General features: G+C 45.7%; 1 protein-coding gene across 5 annotated transcripts in view; it reads left to right on the top strand.

Moving 5' to 3' along the window:
* LOC129856837 (collagen alpha-1(XIV) chain-like) overlaps positions 1–22,227 on the top strand; it is a 254,053-nt gene that overhangs the window by 35,509 nt on the left and 196,317 nt on the right. For all 5 annotated transcript variants that reach the window (XM_055924547.1, XM_055924545.1, XM_055924543.1 and 2 more), the window contains exon 5: positions 354–452. In XM_055924547.1, coding sequence (XP_055780522.1) covers positions 354–452 — 99 coding nt within the window. The remainder of the gene's footprint in view (positions 1–353; positions 453–22,227) is intronic.

Below are 22,227 nucleotides of genomic sequence, written 5' to 3'. Positions count from 1 at the left end.
TTGAAGACAGAGCATTCTTATACAACAGTAAAAACACATCACATTTAAATACATGTATTCTGGAATGAATAAGTAGCTTTTTAAACAGTCACTAACATGTCAATACCCTCCTGCCCAAATCTGGAGGTTGTATCTGAAACCTGACAGAGGCTCTACTAAAGTATGTTCCATTGAATGCTGTCTGGTTGGCCTGGCATCGTGAATTTCTGTGCTGTGAGGGGAGAGGAGGAGTGGTTGTTGAAAGAGCAGAGAGCCTTCAGGTTTTTAATGGATCTCTTCACTGTAAGGTTTGGGTCTCTGTCCTATAGAGTGAATGAGGGTTTTAATGTATTTCTCTCCTCTCTGTGCCTCAGCTGAAGACCTGGAGGGTGAGGGAGGAGAGGCTGAGAGCACAATGCCTCTGAGACTTGATGACACCAGAGGCACTGAGGAGATCAACGAGATATCTGGAGGTAAGACTGACTGGATGGATACCTGGTCTGACTGGCTGGCTGGCTGTTTAGCTAGATGGCTGGTGGTCTGGCTGGTTGCCTGGTTTGGCTGGCTGTCACTAGACTGTTAATGTCACTGCGAGACAGTGGGTAAATGACCAAATATGATGCAGTCTCTGTCTCTCTGTCTCTCTGTCTCTCTGTCTCTCTGTCTCTCTGTCTCTCTGTCTCTCTGTCTCTCTGTGTCTCTGTGTCTCTGTGTCTCTGTGTCTCTGTGTCTCTGTCTCTCTCTCTCTACACAAGCTGGCTATGAATATCTGTCTGGTTGTTCGGTTGTCAGACAAAATGCTCCTTTTTATCACTGTGAAATATTTGACCCTCTTTTCCATTAAATGTGATAATAGGACGGAATGCCTTTGCTTTGGTCTTTATGGGTTCTAGAATGTTGGCAGAGTTCTATTTAACTCTGATCTGTTTAGCATAATATGCAGGTTGGCAGGATGGACGGGGAGGGATCAGGGTCGTACTCTAGCCAAAAAAGACACACAACAATTTCGATGTGGCAGGCAGACTCTTCAACTTATACTGGTGATTATGTGTTATTATAATGATTGTTTTTAAAGTATTGACATTTCTGCTGTTACTCAGACCATGGCGTACACAGAGAGGTTGATGCCTTGGTAGGGTCCATGTTATTATAGGGAATGGAATGTGGGTTTGTGGTTTGAGGTCACTATTCAGTAAGGGGGCGAGTGATTTGGGGTTGTTGTTTGAACACCTGTGGTATTATCGTTGGAGGAATAACCGTCTGTATCCATCACTATGTGAAATGTTGAGTTGTTTTCAGAAGCTACCGGCCGAACTGATCAGTAAGGTTCTAGACCAGGGGTGTTACAGCCTGAGTCTGGAGGACAACTGGCTGTCCCAGGTCTAAATCAGGCCTTGTAACGGCGGTCCTCCTTCTCTTCATCAGAAAAGGAGGAGTATTTATCGAACCAAGGCGCAGTGGAGTTTGAACACATATTTATTAACGAAAAAACACGAACTTGAATAAACTAACAAAACAACAAACGGTGTAGACAGACCTAGACGACGAACTTACATGAAACAAGAAGAACGCACGAATAGAGAAAACAGGCTACACAAAAACAACGATGAACAAAACAAACCGAAAACAGTCCCGTGTGGTGCAACGACATACACAAACACGGAAGACAATCACCCACAACGAACACTGTGACAACGCCTACCTAAATATGACTCTTAATTAGAGGAACGCCAAACACCTGCCTCTAATTAAGAGCCATACCAGGCAACCCAAAACCAACACAGAAACAGAAAACATAGAATGCCCACCCAACCTCACGTCCTGACCAACTAACACACATAACAACTAACATAAATAGGTCAGGAACGTGACAGGCCTTGATTAGAGGGGAAGAGTTAACATCAGCAGTGGAACTGGCTGTCCCAGGTCTAAATCAGGCCCTGATTAGAGGGGAAGAGTTAACATCAGCAGTGGAACTGGCTGTCCCAGGTCTAAATCAGGCCCTGATTAGAGGGGAAGGGTTTACATCAGCAGTGGAACTGGCTGTCCCAGGTCTAAATCAGGCCCTGATTAGAGGGGAAGAGTTAACATCAGCAGTGGAACTGGCTGTCCCAGGTCTAAATCAGGCCCTGATTAGAGGGGAAGAGTTAACATCAGCAGTGGAACTGGCTGTCCCAGGTCTAAATCAGGCCCTGATTAGAGGGGAAGAGTTAACATCAGCAGTGGAACTGGCTGTCCCAGGTCTAAATCAGGCCTTGATTAGAGGGGAAGAGTTAACATCAGCAGTGGAACTGGCTTCAGGTCCAGATTTTCTGTTCTGTCCTGCCTACAACAGTGAGTTGGACTGGGCTGTTGGCTGATGACTCCACCACTAGATCCCAACAGTGAGTTGGACTGGCCTGTTGGCTGATGACTCCACCACTAGATCCCAACAGTGAGTCTGACTGGTACTATTGGCTGATGACTCCACCACTAGATCCTATAAAAGGAACAGGGTGCCATTTGGGACGGGGACATTCTCTTCCCTTTGACGTCTCCCCTGGGACGGGGACATTCTCTTCCCTTTGACGTCTCCCCTGGGACGGGGACATTCTCTTCCCTTTGACGTGTCCCCTGGTACGGGGACATTCTCTTCCCTTTGACGTCTCCCCTGGGACGGGGACATTCTCTTCCCTTTGACGTGTCCCCTGGTACGGGGACATTCTCTTCCCTTTGACGTGTCCCCTGGGACGGGGACATTCTCTTCCCTTTGACGTGTCCCCTGGGACGGGGACATTCTCTTCCCTTTGACGTGTCCCCTGGGACGGGGACATTCTCTTCCCTTTGACGTGTCCCCTGGGACGGGGACATTCTCTTCCCTTTGACGTGTCCCCTGGGACGGGGACATTCTCTTCCCTTTGACGTGTCCCCTGGGACGGGGACATTCTCTTCCCTTTGACGTGTCCCCTGGGACGGGGACATTCTCTTCCCTTTGACGTGTCCCCTGGGACGGGGACATTCTCTTCCCTTTGACGTGTCCCCTGGGACGGTGGCCAAACTGAACGCCTGATAGAAACCACATCAGAAGGACATGAATCATATCTAAACTCTCCAATGGGGGAAATAAAGCCTCTGAAGGTGCGCTTGATTATTTTCCACCGCGGCCGGTAGATATGCTTCTCAACTGTGCATCAAATAGGATCATTAGCTAAGGTTGATGGTGAGTTGTTTACTGTGCGTTCCTCTGTTCAGACGGAGAGATGTATATTATTGACAGAGAGCAGGTCTAGGTGTACATCTCTACAAGATATCAAATAGGACCCAGTCACTTTGATTTCACACTGCTCAGCAATGACATGACTCAGGACTTGTTGTTGTGTGTCTGTGAAGACAGACAGGAAGAAGGATGATTATCTGAGAGGGTAGATAGATGATCGATGGAAGAGAGAGAGGTGTAACAGCCTATCCTAACATCTCCAAAGCAATTGATTTGAGACCCCAGGCTCAGAGCTAGTTTAAACTGCTCTGGGCAGGCTCACACGCGCACGCACACGCACACACGCACACGCGCACACGCACACGCACACGCACGCGCACACGCACACGCACACGCACACGCACACGCACACGCACACGCACACGCACACACACACACACACACACACACACACACAGTCTTGTACAGCTAACCTTGTGGGGACATATAATTCAGTCCCATTCAAAATCCTATTTTCCCTAACCCTGACCTTAACCCTAACCCAAAAACCTAAACTTTATCCTAACCCTAGCTCCTAACCCTAACCCTACAACTAACCCTAGCTCCTAACCTTAATATTTAACTTAATTCTAACCCTAACACTAATTCTAACCTTAACCCTAAACCCCCTAGAAATAGCATTTGACCTTGTGGGGACTAACAAAACGTCCACACGCACACACGCACACACGCACACACGCACACACGCACACACACAGACACAGACACAGACACAGACACAGACACAGACACAGACAGAGAGGAAAGGCTGGAGCTGATAGAGAGAGGTGTCTGTTCCTCAGTCAGAGGAAAGGCTGGAGCTGATAGAGAGAGGTGTCTGTTCCTCAGTCAGAGGAAAGGCTGAGCTGATAGAGAGATGTGTCTGTTCCTCAGTCACAGGAAAGGCTGGAGCTGATAGAGAGATGTGTCTGTTCCTCAGTCAGAGGAAAGGCTGAGCTGATAGAGAGGTGGCTGTTCCTCAGTCAGAGGAAAGGCTGAGCTGATAGAGAGAGATGGCTGTTCCTCAGTCAGAGGAAAGGCTGGAGCTGATAGAGGTGTCTGTTCCTCAGTCAGAGGAAAGGCTGAGCTGATAGAGAGGTGGCTGTTCCTCAGTCAGAGGAAAGGCTGGAGCTGATAGAGAGAGGTGTCTGTTCCTCAGTCACAGGAAAGGCTGGAGCTGATAGAGAGAGGTGTCTGTTCCTCAGTCACAGGAAAGGCTGAGCTGATAGAGAGATATGGCTGCTCGTCAGAGAGACTGTATAGAGATTACTTGCATCCCAAATGCACCCTATTCCCTATATAGTGCACTACTTTTGACCAGATCCCTATCGGCCCTGATCAGAAATAGTGCACTGCAAAATGAAAAGGGAGCCATTTGGATCGGAGCCATAGAGTTCTCCTGGGTGACATTGCATCTAATCCGACCAGGAAGAGGACACTGCCTTGTCCCTTCACCCACAGATAGTCCTGGCCTGGCTGGCCTGCTGGCTGATATAGACATTGAATAATAATGTGGGATTTACACCACAGAAAGGTAATCATGTAGCTCCATTCACATTAGATGGGTGTCTGGTCACTGTGGTGTCAGATTACACATGACTGATGCTGATCTGAATGTATTAGGATTGGTTTGTCATCACTGTGGTGTCAGATTACACATGACTGGTGATGTTCTGAATGTATTAGGATTGGTTTGTCATCACTGTGGTGTCAGATTACACATGACTGATGCTGATCTGAATGTATTAGGATTGGTTTGTCATCACTGTGGTGTCAGATTACACATGACTGGGGATGTTCTGAATGTATTAGGATTGGTTTGTCATCACTGTGGTGTCAGATTACACATGACTGATGCTGATCTGAATGTATTAGGATTGGTTTGTCATCACTGTGGTGTCAGATTACACATGACTGATGCTGATCTGAATGTATTAGGATTGGTTTGTCATCACTGTGGTTATACATGAGAGGGTTGTACACTTTATCCCTGAGGTTGGAATGGAATAATATAGAAATGTACTGGAACCTCTATAGCTCGTTACCAAGGCTGTGAGTCATGTGTTAAATTATAGCTGCGGTACAACACTTTTACCAGTACTTCCTACTTCCTACTTCCTACTTCCTACACTGACATTCAGATTCAAGTGTTTGTTCGAGATTTCATTTCATCCCTGTGGGAACAGAAGTCTTGCAATTCCCTCTTAATCTCCATCTGATTGAACAACAGAGTGTTGTGAGTTTAGTTTCAGTGCAGATGAAGTCAGAGGGTTGGCAGCTCTCCACACTGTAATCACTAACACCATATGATCAACACAACCACAAGTCACCGGTCCCGGATCTACAGTCTATACCCAGTACTGAAATAGCTTTATCAGTTACAACATGTTGTTGATGTAGCTGTGCTATTTCATTACACATTAATGTAACAGAGTTATACTGCCATATATATTACACATTGTTGTAATAGAGTTATACTGCCATATATATTACACATTGTTGTAACAGAGTTATAATGCCATATATATTAAGCATTGTTGTACCAGAGTTATACTGCCATATATATTACACATTGTTGTAACAGAGTTATAATGCCATATATATTAAGCATTGTTGTACCAGAGTTATACTGCCATATATATTAAGCATTGTTGTACCAGAGTTATACTGCCATATATATTAAGCATTGTTGTACCAGAGTTATACTGCCATATATATTACACATTGTTGTAACAGAGTTATAATGCCATATATATTACACATTGTTGTAACAGAGTTATAATGCCATATATATTACACATTGTTGTAATAGAGTTATACTGCCATATATATTACACATTGTTGTAACAGAGTTATAATGCCATATATATTACACATTGTTGTAACAGAGTTATAATGCCATATATATTACACATTGTTGTAACAGAGATATACTGCCATATCTACTATTTTCCTCTCTTTTTCATCTGAACAAAACTTGCTACTGCACAATGGCAGCCACCCAGGGAGTATCAGAAAGGTCTTTCCTATATAGTGCATTACTTTTGACCAGAGCCCTATGGGGACCCTATTCACTATGTAGTGCACTACTTTTGACCAGAGCCCTATGGGGGACCCTATTCCCTATGTAGTGCACTACTTTTGACCAGAGCCCCTTGGGGACTCTATTCCCTATATAGTGCACTACTTTTGACCAGAGCCTGTGGGGATCCTATAAAGGAAAGCGGGGGCCATTTTGACCAGAGGCTGTGGGGACCCTATAAAGGGAAGCGGGGGCCATTTTGACCAGAGCCTGTGGGGACCCTATAAAGGGAAGCGGGGGCCATTTTGACCAGAGCCTGTGGGGACCCTATGAAGGGAAGCGGGTGCCATTTTGACCAGAGCCTGTGGGGACCCTATAAAGGGAAGCGGGGGCCATTTTGACCAGAGCCTGTGGGGACCCTATAAAGGGAAGCGGGGGCCATTTTGACCAGAGGCTGTGGGGACCCTATAAAGGGAAGCGGGGGCCATTTTGACCAGAGCCTGTGGGGACCCTATAAAGGGAAGCGGGGGCCATTTTGACCAGAGCCTGTGGGGACCCTATAAAGGGAAGCGGGGGCCATTTTGACCAGAGCCTGTGGGGACCCTATAAAGGGAAGCGGGGGCCATTTTGACCAGAGCCTGTGGGGACCCTATAAAGGGAAGCGGGGGCCATTTTGACCAGAGCCTGTGGGGACCCTATAAAGGGAAGCGGGGGCCATTTTGACCAGAGCCTGTGGGGACCCTATAAAGGGAAGCGGGGGCCATTTTGACCAGAGCCTGTGGGGACCCTATAAAGGGAAGCGGGGGCCATTTTGACCAGAGCCTGTGGGGATCCTATAAAGGGAAGCGAGGGCCATTTTGACCAGATCCTGTGGGGACCCTATAAAGGGAAGCGGGGGCCATTTTGACCAGAGCCTGTGGGGACCCTATAAAGGGAAGCGAGGGCCATTTTGACCAGATCCTGTGGGGACCCTATAAAGGGAAGCGGGGGCCATTTTGACCAGAGCCTGTGGGGATCCTATAAAGGGAAGCGGGGGCCATTTTGACCAGATCCTGTGGGGACCCTATAAAGGGAAGCGGGGGCCATTTTGACCAGAGCCTGTGGGGACCCTATAAAGGGAAGCGGGTGCCATTTTGACCAGAGCCTGTGGGGACCCTATAAAGGGAAGCGGGGGCCATTTTGACCAGATCCTGTGGGGACCCTATAAAGGGAAGCGGGGGCCATTTTGACCAGAGCCTGTGGGGACCCTATAAAGAGAAGCGGGTGCCATTTTGACCAGAGCCTGTGGGGACCCTATAAAGGGAAGCGGGGGCCATTTTGACCAGAGCCTGTGGGGACCCTATAAAGGGAAGCGGGGGCCATTTTGACCAGAGCCTGTGGGGACCCTATAAAGGGAAGCGGGGGCCATTTTGACCAGAGCCTGTGGGGACCCTATAAAGGCAAGCGGGGGCCATTTTGACCAGAGCCTGTGGGGACCCTATAAAGGGAAGCGGGGGCCATTTTGACCAGAGCCTGTGGGGACCCTATAAAGGGAAGCGGGGGCCATTTTGACCAGAGCCTGTGGGGACCCTATAAAGGGAAGCGGGGGCCATTTTGACCAGAGCCTGTGGGGACCCTATAAAGGGAAGCGGGGGCCATTTTGACCAGAGCCTGTGGGGACCCTATAAAGGGAAGCGGGGGCCATTTTGACCAGAGCCTGTGGGGACCCTATAAAGGGAAGCGGGGGCCATTTTGACCAGAGCCTGTGGGGATCCTATAAAGGGAAGCGAGGGCCATTTTGACCAGATCCTGTGGGGACCCTATAAAGGGAAGCGGGGGCCATTTTGACCAGAGCCTGTGGGGACCCTATAAAGGGAAGCGAGGGCCATTTTGACCAGATCCTGTGGGGACCCTATAAAGGGAAGCGGGGGCCATTTTGACCAGAGCCTGTGGGGATCCTATAAAGGGAAGCGGGGGCCATTTTGACCAGATCCTGTGGGGACCCTATAAAGGGAAGCGGGGGCCATTTTGACCAGAGCCTGTGGGGACCCTATAAAGGGAAGCGGGTGCCATTTTGACCAGAGCCTGTGGGGACCCTATAAAGGGAAGCGGGGGCCATTTTGACCAGATCCTGTGGGGACCCTATAAAGGGAAGCGGGGGCCATTTTGACCAGAGCCTGTGGGGACCCTATAAAGAGAAGCGGGTGCCATTTTGACCAGAGCCTGTGGGGACCCTATAAAGGGAAGCGGGGGCCATTTTGACCAGAGCCTGTGGGGACCCTATAAAGGGAAGCGGGGGACATTTTGACCTGAGGCTGTGGGGATCCTATAAAGGGAAGCGGGGGACATTTTGATTGCACACATTGTGCTTTGTGTTTCTTTGACACCACATCAGAGAGACATCTTACTGAATAACTATTCAAAATACTGTCTATTTGTCCTCACTTTTGTTGATAGTCGTTGCAGAGTTATTTGAGGTAGGAGGGAGGGAGGGAAGGAGGCAGACAAAAGGGGGAGAGACTGTTATTGTTTTTGTTAGAAATTGACTGGGTCATTGGTTCAGGATCAGTTTTTGGGGGAGCTGCCGGACCTGGTTAATGTTTGATTGTGTGTGTGTGTGTGTGTGTGTGTGTGTGTGTGTGTGTGTGTGTGTGTGTGTGTGTGTGTGTGTGTGTGTGTGTGTGTGTGTGTGTGTGTGTGTGTGAAACTATGACTCCAGGGCGAGCCTGTGGGATTGGGATACCAGTGATGTGATCACTGCAGTAGTAAGGATTGTTGCCTCGAGGGAAGCTCTGAGGGGTGACTACAAACCAAATGTGGGATTGGGATACCAGTGATGTGATCACTGCAGTAGTAAGGATTGTTGCCTCGAGGGAAGCTCTGAGGGGTGACTACAAACCAAATGGAAGCTGGGAAGCTGTTATTCTGGTCATTGATTGCATTTTCTTTCAGCAAATTGAATCCACTTTAAAATGATTGTGATTTTGAGTCTTGTAACAAACAGATGCAGAACTGTAAATCACAATGTCACGGCCGTCAAAAGAAGTGGACCAAAGCGCAGCGTGGTGAGCGTACATTATCCGTTTATTATAGAAATGACGCCAACAAAACAACAAACCATACAAAAAGACCGTGAAGCTTCAGGGCAATAGTGCCACAAACAAAGACAACTTCCAAACCCAAAATAGAGACATAAAAAGCTCTCTAAGGTCAGGGCGTGACTCTCAAGCCCTTATAACATATTGATTGATTTGGACGAGAGGTGAAGTTACTCCCTGTTCTGGTTGTCTGTTGCAACCTGAATGACAGAAATCATGTGGTAATCTAGTTTTTAGCAGCGAAAGTTTTCTCCATTGACATATTGAATTAAATACCCACCCGGATGTAGCTTCTCCAACATCCAACAAATCACTTCTGATGGACCGAGCTAATATTGTTCCACTGTGAATGAAACAGGAACCCAATATCTATCATGTGTAAACTCTTATAACCCTTATGGATTGTAGTTATACAGCTGTGGAGCTAACTAAGTGTTTAGGGCCTCCAAAAACAAATGACTCCATCCATTAATGAGAACATAGAGATCTAATAGATGACTCCATAATGACCTCTTTCCTGAAACTCCAGACACCTCCAGCGACACACACACACACACACACACACACACACACACACACACACACACACACACACACACACACACACACACACACACACACACACACACACACACACACACACACACACACACACACACACACACACACACACACACACACACACACACACACACACACACACACACACATTGTTGGATTGTTGACAGTTGAGATAGAGGGCTATGGTTTCTTCTCCACATCCATCAGTAGCACTGTGTGTGGGGAGGACAGAGAAACCAGTAGAGGTTCTGATATTTATAGACCAGTTCATTTCTAACATGATCATTTATTTAGTCTCTCCCTGATCATGAATTATCTCTGAGAGCTAACCACATCCCAGATCAGGGTTTAACCAGCCTTCTATCAGCTAACCAGATCCCAGCTCAGGGTTTAACCAGCCTTCTATCAGCTAACCACATCCCAGCTCAGGGTTTAACCAGCCTTCTGAGAGCTAACCACATCCCAGCTCAGGGTTTAACCAGCCTTCTGAGAGCTAACCACATCCCAGCTCAGGGTTTAACCAGCCTTCTGAGAGCTAACCACATCCCAGCTCAGGGTTTAACCAGCCTTCTGAGAGCTAACCACATCCCAGCTCAGGGTTTAACCAGCCTTCTGTTAGCTAACCACATCCCAGCTCAGGGTTTAACCAGCCTTCTATCAGCTAACCACATCCCAGCTCAGGGTTTAACCAGCCTTCTATCAGCTAACCACATCCCAGCTCAGGGTTTAACCAGCCTTCTATCAGCTAACCACAGCCCAGCTCAGGGTTTAACCAGCCTTCTGAGAGCTAACCACATCCCAGCTCAGGGTTAGCTCGGACCCTGGCCGTGGGTAGTGCATTACAAAGGGAATAAGGTAGGACGCAGACCATAGCAACGTGACAGGAACACTATATCTATGATGGGACTGATGAGGCTGATGAGGCTACAGAGAGAGAGAGGAGTCTGATGAGGCTACAGAGAGAGAGAGGAGTCTGATGAGGCTACAGAGAGAGAGAGGAGTCTGATGAGGCTACAGAGAGAGAGGAGTCTGATGAGGCTAGGAATAGGAGGACCGAGCACGCCCTCATTCTCATCGACGGGGCTATAGTGGAACAGGTTGAGAGCTTCAAGTTCCTTGGCGTCCACATCACCAACAAACAAGAATGGTCCAAGCACACCAAGACCGTCGTGAAGAGGACACGACAAAACCTATTCCCCCACAGGAGACTGAAAAGATTTGGTATGGGTCCTCAGATCCTCAAATGTTCATTGCCGTTGAACCAGAACATTGACGTGGAGTCAGAACATGACGTGGAGTCAGAACATGACGTGGAGTCAGAACATTGACGTGGAGTCAGAACATTGACGTGGAGTCAGAACATTGACGTGGAGTCAGAACATTGACGTGGAGTCAGAACATTGACGTGGAGTCAGAACATTGACGTGGAGTCAGAACATTGACGTGGAGTCAGAACATTGACGTGGAGTCAGAACATTGACGTGGCGTCAGAACATTGACGTGGCGTCAGAACATTGACGTGGCGTCAGAACATTGACGTGGCGTCAGAACATTGACGTGGAGTCAGAACATTGACGTGGAATCAGAACATTGACGTGGAATCAGAACATTGACGTGGAATCAGAACATTGACATGGAATCAGAACATTGACATGGAATCAGAACATTCCATTTCACTGTTTCTCCATAAATACATGTAACTATGAGAGTGAAAAACTTAAAGAAATCCAAAACCAGGAGCAAATAAAACCAAGAAAACAGAATTCTGGAGAAAACACAAAGAGAGTGCTTATTTTAAAGCCAAGGAAAAATGTATCAGTAACACGCCACGTTTCATCATTCATCACATCAGAACAGTAGTTCTCATGATAGAAAAGGTTGGAGAACCCTGACCTAGATATGTTGTTTCATCAGATTGGAGAACCCTGACCTAGTTATGTTGTGTTTCATCAGGTTGGAGAACCCTGACCTAGATATGTTGTGTTTCATCAGGTTGGAGAACCCTGACTTAGATATGTTGTGTTTCATCAGGTTGGAGAACCCTGACCTAGATATGTTGTGTTTCATCAGGTTGGAGAACCCTGACCTAGATATGTTGTTTCATCAGGTTGGAGAACCCTGACCTAGATATGTTGTGTTTCATCAGGTTGGAGAACCCTGACCTAGATATGTTGTTTCATCAGATTGGAGAACCCTGACCTAGTTATGTTGTGGTTCATCAGGTTGGAGAACCCTGACCTAGATATGTTGTGTTTCATCAGGTTGGAGAACCCTGACCTAGATATGTTGTGTTTCATCAGGTTGGAGAACCCTGACCTAGATATGTTGTTTCATCAGGTTGGAGAACCCTGACCTAGATATGTTGTGTTTCATCAGGTTGGAGAACCCTGACCTAGATATGTTGTGTTTCATCAGGTTGGAGAACCCTGACCTAGATATGTTGTGTTTCATCAGATTGGAGAACCCTGACCTAGATATGTTGTGTTTCATCAGGTTGGAGAACCCTGACCTAGATATGTTGTGTTTCATCAGGTTGGAGAACCCTGACCTAGATATGTTGTGTTTCATCAGGTTGGAGAACCCTGACCTAGATATGTTGTGTTTCATCAGGTTGGAGAACCCTGACCTAGATATGTTGTGTTTCATCAGGTTGGAGAACCCTGACCTAGATATGTTGTGTTTCATCAGGTTGGAGAACCCTGACCTAGATATGTTGTGTTTCATCAGGTTGGAGAACCCTGACCTAGATATGTTGTGTTTCATCAGGTTGGAGAACCCTGACCTAGATATGTTGTGTTTCATCAGGTTGGAGAACCCTGACCTAGATATGTTGTGTTTCATCAGGTTGGAGAACCCTGACCTAGATATGTTGTGTTTCATCAGGTTGGAGAACCCTGACCTAGATATGTTGTGTTTCATCAGGTTGGAGAACCCTGACCTAGATATGTTGTGTTTCATCAGGTTGGAGAACCCTGACCTAGATATGTTGTGTTTCATCAGGTTGGAGAACCCTGACCTAGATATGTTGTGTTTCATCAGGTTTGAGAACCCTGACCTAGATATGTTGTGTTTCATCAGGTTGGAGAACCCTGACCTAGATATGTTGTGTTTCATCAGGTTGGAGAACCCTGACCTAGATATGTTGTGTTTCATCAGGTTGGAGAACCCTGACCTAGATATGTTGTGGTTCATCAGGTTGGAGAACCCTGACCTAGATATGTTGTGTTTCATCAGGTTGGAGAACACTGACCTAGATATGTTGTGTTTCATCAGGTTGGAGAACCCTGACCTAGATATGTTGTGTTTCATCAGATTGGAGAACCCTGACCTAGATATGTTGTGTTTCATCAGGTTGGAGAACCCTGACCTAGATATGTTGTGTTTCATCAGGTTGGAGAACCCTGACCTAGATATGTTGTGTTTCATCAGGTTGGAGAACCCTGACCTAGATATGTTGTGTTTCATCAGGTTGGAGAACCCTGACCTAGATATGTTGTGTTTCATCAGGTTGGAGAACCCTGACCTAGATATGTTGTGTTTCATCAGGTTGGAGAACCCTGACCTAGATATGTTGTGTTTCATCAGGTTGGAGAACCCTGACCTAGATATGTTGTTTCATCAGGTTGGAGAACCATGACCTAGATATGTTGTGTTTCATCAGGTTGGAGAACCCTGACCTAGATATGTTGTGTTTCATCAGGTTGGAGAACCCTGACCTAGATATGTTGTGTTTCATCAGGTTGGAGAACCCTGACCTAGATATGTTGTGTTTCATCAGGTTGGAGAACCCTGACCTAGATATGTTGTGTTTCATCAGGTTGGAGAACCCTGACCTAGATATGTTGTGTTTCATCAGGTTGGAGAACCCTGACCTAGATATGTTGTGTTTCATCAGGTTGGAGAACCCTGACCTAGATATGTTGTGTTTCATCAGGTTGGAGAACCCTGACCTAGATATGTTGTGTTTCATCAGGTTGGAGAACCCTGACCTAGATATGTTGTTTCATCAGGTTGGAGAACCCTGACCTAGATATGTTTTGTTTCATTAGGTTGGAGAACCCTGACCTAGATATGTTGTGTTTCATCAGGTTGGAGAACCCTGACCTAGATATGTTGTGTTTCATCAGATTGGAGAACCCTGACCTAGATATGTTGTGTGTATCTATTGATAAGTAGGCTGTGACATTTTAAATGTATGTAGTTCTGTTCTTGTCTGTTAATGTTCTGTATTATGTCATGTGTCATGTTCTGTGTGGAACCCAGGAAGAGTAGCTGCTGCTTTCTCAACAGCTAATTGGGATCCTCATAAAATGCCTTCATCTGTCCATGATGAGGAATGGGCTGCATCCCAAATAGAACCCTAGTCCCCTGCACACTGCACTCATTTTGACCAGGGCCCATTAGGCCCCTATACAGAGAACAGGGCACCATAATGCCGCTATACAGAGAACAGGGCACCATAATGCCCCTATACAGAGAACAGGGCACTATAATGCACTATACAGAGAACAGGGCACTATAATGCCCCTATACAGAGAACAGGGCACCATTTGAGATGCCTCCCATGGAGGCCGGGTGAAGGTGAGGGTGCAGGCTTGATTTTGGGCAGATTTTTCGTGATGGTTGTTTTCTTGCCGTTCTGTGTACAAGGACTCATTAACACAGAGGTCAAGTAGAATCATCATTTAGATTGAGACCCCCCCCCACCCTTTCTCCTTCCCCTCTTCATTTCCTCTCCTTCTGTTAAGCCTCCCTGTCTCAAGTGTTCTAAACCAAACCGTTGAATGAATACAGAGCAGAAACTCTGATTACTGATGACAGGAAATGACAGTTAAAGGTGGCTCCCGATCTCTTCTAATATTGGACACGTTTTCTCCTGTTCAGTTTGGTGTTTTGTTTTCCCCTGCTTTATCTATCTGGAAGGTTTGTATGATGAATAGAAACATTGAATTTTTTAAATCTAATGTAAACACACTTCAAAAGTGGCCAAATAAATTTTCGGTTGAACGGGGGTTTTAGTGTTTCGGCATCTGGGCAATCAATAAAAAAACAACAACATATTTCTAACATATATCAGGTTCCTGCTACTTCACTCTGTAAATATTTAAGTAGGACATGTATTGACTGAGAACTGAGTTTCCCCCTCAACCAGCAATCCTTTACCACACCTTACTGTGGGGTGTTAACTAGCTTTGTATGGCGTTACACTGGAGCCACAGAATGAGGAGATTTAGCTCTGTAACTGTAGAAGTGCAAACGATGCATTTGAAGTGTGTGTGTGTGTGTGTGTGTGTGTGTGTGTGTGTGTGTGTGTGTGTGTGCGCGTGTGCGTGTGCGTGTGTGTGTGTGTGGGACTATTCAGGGTGTCTATTCAGTCCATGTACAGTTGAAGTCGGAAGTTTACATACAGAGTCATTAAAACTAGTTTTTCAACCACTCCACAAATGTCTTGTTAACCGACTATAGTTTTGGCAAGTCGGTTAGGACATCTACTTTGTGCATGACACAACAATTGTTTACAGACAGATTATTTCACTTATAATTCACTGTATCCCAAATCCAGTGGGTCAGAAGTTTACATACACTAAGTTGACTGTGCCTTTAAACAGCTTGGAAAATTCTAGAAAATGATGTGATGGCTTTCGAAGCTTCTGATAGGCTTAATTTGAGTCAATTGGAGGTGTACCTGTGGATGTATTTCAAGGCCTACCTTTAAACTCAGTGCCACTTTGCTTGACATAAATGGGAAAATCAAAAGAAATCAGCCAAGACCTCAGAAAAAGAAAAAAAAAATGTAAAAATTGTAGACCTCCACAAGTCTGGTTCATCCTTGGGAACAATTTCCAAATGCCTGAAGGTACCACGTTCATCTGTACAAACAATAGTACGCAAGTATAAACGCCATGGGACCACGCAGCCATCATACCGCTCAGGAAGGAGACGGGTTCTGTCTCCTAGAGATGAATGTACTTTGGTGCGAAAAATGCAAATCAATCCCAGAACAACAGGAAAGGACCTTGTGAAGATGCTGGAGGAAACAGGTACAAAAGTATCTATATCCACAGTAAAACGAGTCCTATATCGACATAACCTGAAAGGCCGCTCAGCAAGGAAGAAGCCACTGCTCCAAAACTGCCTTAAAAAAAGCCAGACTATGGTTTGCAACTGCACATGGGGACAAAGATCGTACTTTTTGGAGAAATGTCCTCTGGTCTGATGAAACAAAAATAGAACTGTTTGGCCATAATGACCATCGTTATGTTTGGAGGAAAAAGGGGGAGGCTTGCAAGCCGAAGAACACCATCCCAACCATGAAGCACGGGGGTGGCAGCATCATGTTGTGGGGGGGGGGGGGGGCTTTGCTGCAGGAGGGACTGGTGCACTTCACAAAATAGATGTCATCATGAGGATGGAAAATTATGTGGATATATTGAAGCAACATCTCAAGACATCAGTCAGGAAGTTAAAGCTTGGTCGCAAATGGGTCTTCCAAATGGACAATGACCCCAAGCATACTTCCAAAGTTGTGGCAAAATTGCTTAAGGACAACAAAGTCAAGGTATTGGAGTGGCCATCACAAAGCCCTGACCTCAATCCTATAGAACATTTGTGGGCAGAACTGAAAAAGCTTGTGTGAGCAAGGAGGCCTACAAACCTGACTCAGTTACACCAGCTCTGTCAGGAGGAATGGGACAAAATTCACCCAACTTATTGTGGGAAGCTTGTGGAATGCTACCCAAAAATTTGACCCAAGTTAAACCATTTTAAGGCAATGCTACCAAATACTAATTGAGTGTATGTAAACTTCTGACCCACTGGGAATGTGATGAAAGAAATAAAAGCTGAAATAAATAATTCTCTCAACTATTATTCTGACATTTCACATTCTTAAAATAAAGTGGTGATCCTAACTGACCTAAGACAGGGAATTCTTACTAGGATTAAATGTCAGGAATTGTGAAAAACTGAAATTAAATGTATTTGGCTAAGGTGTATTTAAACTTCTGACTTCAACTGTATATGTCTAAATCTCTTCCTCCGCCTTTCTGCTTACTTGTCTGTGTCTGTGTCTGTGTCTGTGTCTGTGTCTGTGTCTGTGCCCATGTCTGTGTCTGGGTCTGTGTCTGGGTCTGTGTCTGGGTCTGTGTCTGGGTCTGTGTCTGTGTCTCATATCAAATCAAATCAAATTTTATTTATTTTAATTACATTTTTTGTCACATGCACATGGTTAGCAGATGTTAATGTGAGTGTAGCGAAATGCTTGTGCTTCTAGTTCCGACAATGCAGTAATAACCAACAAGTAATCTAACCTAACAATTCCACAACTACTACCTTATACACACAAGTGTAAAGGGATAAAGAATATGTACATAGAGATATATGAATGAGTGATGGTACAGAACGGCATAGGCAAGATGCAGTAGATGGTATAGAGTACGGTATATACATATGAGATGAGTAATGTAGGGTATGTAAACATAACTGGCATAGTTTAAAGTGGCTAGTGATACATATATTACATAAAGATGGCAAGATACAGTAGATGATATAGAGTACAGTATATACATATACATATGAGATGAGTAATGTAGGATATGTAAACATTATATTAAGTGGCATTGTTTAAAGTGGCTAGTGATACAGAAACAGTGTCTGTGTCTGTGTCTGTGTCTGTGTCTGTGTCTGTTTCTGGGTCTGGGTCTGTGTATGGGTCTGGTCTGTGTCTGTTTCTGGGTCTGTGTCTGTGTCTGGGTCTGTTTCTGGGTCTGGGTCTGGGTCTGTGTATGGGTCTGGGTCTGGTCTGTGTCTGGTCTGTGTCTGGGTCTGGTCTGTGTGTGTTTCTGGGTCTGTGTCTGTGTCTGTGTCTGTGTCTGTGTCTGTGTCTGTTTCTGGGTCTGGGTCTGTGTATGGGTCTGGGTCTGGTCTGGGTCTGTTTCTGGGTCTGTGTCTGTGTCTGTGTCTGTGTCTGTGTCTGTGTCTGTGTCTGTGTCTGTGTCTGGGTCTGTGTCTGTGTCTGTGTCTGTGTCTGTGTCTGTGTCTGTGTCTGTGTCTGTGTCTGTGTCTGTGTCTGTGTCTGTGTCTGGGTCTGTGTCTGTGTCTGTGTCTGTGTCTGGGTCTGTGTCTGGGTCTGTGTATGGGTCTGTGTATGGGTCTGTGTCTGGGTCTGGTCTGTGTGTGGTTCTGGGTCTGTGTCTGTGTCTGCGTGCTCGCTGGAGTGGAAAAATAACAAATGCCAACTGTATTTTTGTTCATAATGAACGACAAGCTGGAAATGGTGGGTGAGATGGCAGAACTGTCCCAGGTCATTAATCTGACTCCCAACCAACTCAACCCCAGACCTCTGGATGGGAGTCATTCATCTGACTCCCAACCAACTCAAACCCCAGACCTCTGGATGGGAGTCATTCATCTGACTCCCAACCAACTCAACCCCAGACCTCTGGATGGGAGTCATTCATCTGACTCCCAACCAACTCAACCCCAGACCTCTGGATGGGAGTCATTCATCTGACTCCCAACCAACTCAACCCCAGACCTCTGGATGGGAGTCATTCATCTGACTCCCAACCAACTCAACCCCAGACCTCTGGATGGGAGTCATTCATCTGACTCCCAACCAACTCAACCCCAGACCTCTGGATGGGAGTCATTCATCTGACTCCCAACCAACTCAACCCCAGACCTCTGGATGGGAGTCATTCATCTGACTCCCAACCAACTCAACCCCAGACCTCTGGATGGGAGTCATTCATCTGACTCCCAACCAACTCAACCCCAGACCTCTGGATGGGAGTCATTCATCTGACTCCCAACCAACTCAACCCCAGACCTCTGGATGGGAGTCATTCATCTGACTCCCAACCAACTCAACCTCAGACCTCTGGATGGGAGTCATTCATCTGACTCCCAACCAACTCAACCCCAGACCTCTGGATGGGAGTCATTCATCTGACTCCCAGTTACAAATTACAATATAGTCGATCTGATCCACAGTTAAATGGAGGTCACCCATAAATCATTCTAGTGTGTCTGGGAGAAAGCGTTGTTGATAAAATGAAGTGGTCGGGAAAGAAAAAACTACATCTCAAATGGCACCCTATTCTCTTTATAGTGCACTACTTTTGAACAGGGTCCATAGGGATCAGGTCAAAAGTAGTGCACTACATAGGGAATAGGGTTCCATTTGGGACGCATCCTCACAGTGGAATGCCCTAAAACACATTAACGGGTAGTGGGTCCTTCCTCTCGCAGAGAAAACGTGCTATCGATGAATTCTCCGGGTTTAACAATCATTTAGCGTCTACAAATGTACAGTAGGATCTTCATTTGATCCCTCTTTCGTTGCTGAGAATGTTCCTGTATTCTGGTCGTGCTGTAGCAAACTGTCTGAAATGAAGACCCTACATCCGTAGTGAAAGAAGAAACGGTGGATTGCATTGCCAGGGTAGAGCTACAAGACAGACCAGTTGATGGGTTTTCCAGGAGGGCAGAGACTGAGAACTACTTTCAACTGAGAGGAGAAGAGAGGAGGGTCGTCAGTCAGTGTCTTTTTTACCCTGGGAAAAGCATGATTAGAGAGAGACAGAGAGAGAAAGAAGAGAGAGATAAATGGATATGGAAGGAGAGGGTAAGAAAGAGAGAGAGAGAGAGACAAACAGACAGAGAGAGTAATCAGTCTGTTTTCAATTAAACTGACTCTAAAGAGCAGGAATCTGGTCGTGGGCGGCTTCAGGCCCCCTCACACTGACGGACTGGGCTCACAGGCATTTGTCACCAAGCGAAAAATTGCAAAGTCTGAAGTGACTAGATTGGTGTCTGTGTCTGTGTGTAATCTCTGCCAGGATCAGGATGTGAGAGGGCTTTGTGTTCCATGTGAGAGCTGCCGCCAACACAGACAGATTCATTATCATTTTCACACAGTTATATATTTTTTCTGTTTGTCTCAACCACCATACCATGAGAGAGAGAGAGAGAGAGAGAGAGAGAGAGAGAGAGAGAGAGAGAGAGAGAGAGAGAGAGAGAGAGAGAGAGAGAGAGAGAGAGAGAGAGAGAGAGAGAGAGAGAGAGAGAGAGAGAGAGAGAGAGAGAGAGAGAGAGAGAGAGAGAGTGAGGAGAGAGAGAGAGAGAGAGAGAGAGAGAGAGAGAGAGAGAGAGAGAGAGAGAGAGAGAGAGAGAGAGAGAGAGAGAGAGAGAGAGCATTAAAGGACAGAAATATGTTATTTTTCCTTGACCGTCTGACATGATCTGAAAGTCAAGTGTCTGGACTATGTCATAGTGTCTGGACTATGTCATAGTGTCTGGACTATGTCATATTGTCTGGACTATGTCATAGTGTCTGGACTATGTCATAGTGTCTGGACTATGTCATAGTGTCTGGACTATGTCATAGTGTCTGGACTATGTCATAGTGTCTGGACTATGTCATAGTGTCTGGACTATGTCATAGTGTCATATAGGCATTTTGTTTGGATTAAGTTGGCCGATTAAGTGTGTGTTCTCTGCCTAACAAAGACGGCCTTTCTTCAGACACTGCATTGATTGGCAGTGGGACCTGTTGCTGAGCTGATGTCACTGAGTATCTCACACAAACACACACGCGCGCAAGTACGTACGCACACACAGACATATACACACACACACACACACACAAACAGAAACAAACACACACGCACGCAAGCACAGACACACACACACACACACAAACACACGCATGTAAACACACATGTAAACACACACAAACAGAAACAAACACAAACCCATGCAAGCACAGACACACACACATACACACACAAACACACACACGTAAACACACACATACACACACAAACACAGTATCTGTGGTATTTATTCAGCCAGGTCAGAAAAGCATCTGTGGTTCTGGTATGAAGGAGAAAGCTGCTGTTTTAAAATGATCTAAAGAGGATAGGCAGATCTCTGTCTCTATGTCTCTCTCTCTCTCTCTGTCTCTCTCTCTGTCTCTCTCTCTCTCTCTGTCTTTCTGTCTGTCTCTCTGTCTCTCTCTCTCTCTCTCTGTCTTTCTGTCTGTCTCTCTCTCTCTGTCAATTTTCAATTCAATTCAATTCAATTGACTTTATTGACATGGTAAGTTCGTTATTACTTACATTGTCAAAGTATACATATCGAAAAATAGAAATCAAATATATATGTATATATATACAAAATATATATATATTTATATATAAATAAATGGTGGGACCAACAGCAATAATAACAGTAGTAGTGGACATGGGATTACCATTATCAACAACTACAACAACAATATTAATCCGAACAACAATAAATTTACACAACAGTAGTAGACCAGTGTCAATATGACTTGAGAAGACATATGACCTGGTATGAAAGACAAAACAAAACTAAGCTAAATGGGAAATATTATCAATATTATTTTGCATTTTTCACTGGCTGTCCCTCAGGTCATGGCAGGAGGACACATATTTGGCTGCCAAAACTGCACATTTTGGCTTTTCACCCAATAAATATTTGATTTTTTCTTCATCTTTTATAGTTTCAAATTCTTTGTATTGAGTTATAATTTTGGGAAAGAAATATGCTCTTAGTTCTGAGTATTTGTCACAGTGTAGTAGGAAATGCACCTCTGTCTCTACCTCTCCCCTGGAGCAGAGTGAGCACAGCCTGTCCTCTCTGGGCAGCCACACACGCTGTCTCTCTCTCTCTGTCTCTGTCTCTGTCTCTGTCTCTGTCTCTCTCTCTCTCTCTCTCTCTCTCTCTCTCTCTCTCTCTCTCTCTCTCTCTCTTTCTCTCTCTCTCTCTATCTCTCTGTCTCTCTCTGTCTCTCTCTGTCTCTCTCTGTCTCTCTCTGTCTCTCTCTGTCTCTCTCTGTCTCTCTCTGTCTCTCTCTCTCTGTGTCTCTCTGTCTCTCTCTCACTCTCTCTCCTTCTCTCTCTGTCTCTCTCTCTCTGTCTGGCAGCAAAAATATTACATCAGTTTTCTTTATATTAGTATTTTGTTTTTTTGGTGGAGCTTATGTGCCTCAGCCCCACCACTCTAATGACTAGGCCCCACCACTCTAATGACTAGGCCCCACCACTCTAATGACTAGGCCCCACCACTCTAATGACTAGGCCCCACCACTCTAATGAATAGGCCCCACCACTCTAATGACTAGGCCCCACCACTCTAATGACTAGGCCCCACCACTCTAATGACTAGGCCCCACCACTCTAATGACTAGGCCCCACCACTCTAATGACTAGGCCCCACCACTCTAATGACTAGGCCCTACCACTCTAATGACTAGGCCCCACCACTCTAATGACTAGGCCCCACCACTCTAATGACTAGGCCCCACCACTCTAATGACTAGGCCC

Source organism: Salvelinus fontinalis, chromosome 6, assembly GCF_029448725.1.
Source record: "Salvelinus fontinalis isolate EN_2023a chromosome 6, ASM2944872v1, whole genome shotgun sequence".
NCBI lineage: Eukaryota > Metazoa > Chordata > Actinopteri > Salmoniformes > Salmonidae > Salvelinus > Salvelinus fontinalis.
This window is presented reverse-complemented; position numbering and strand designations above follow the sequence as displayed.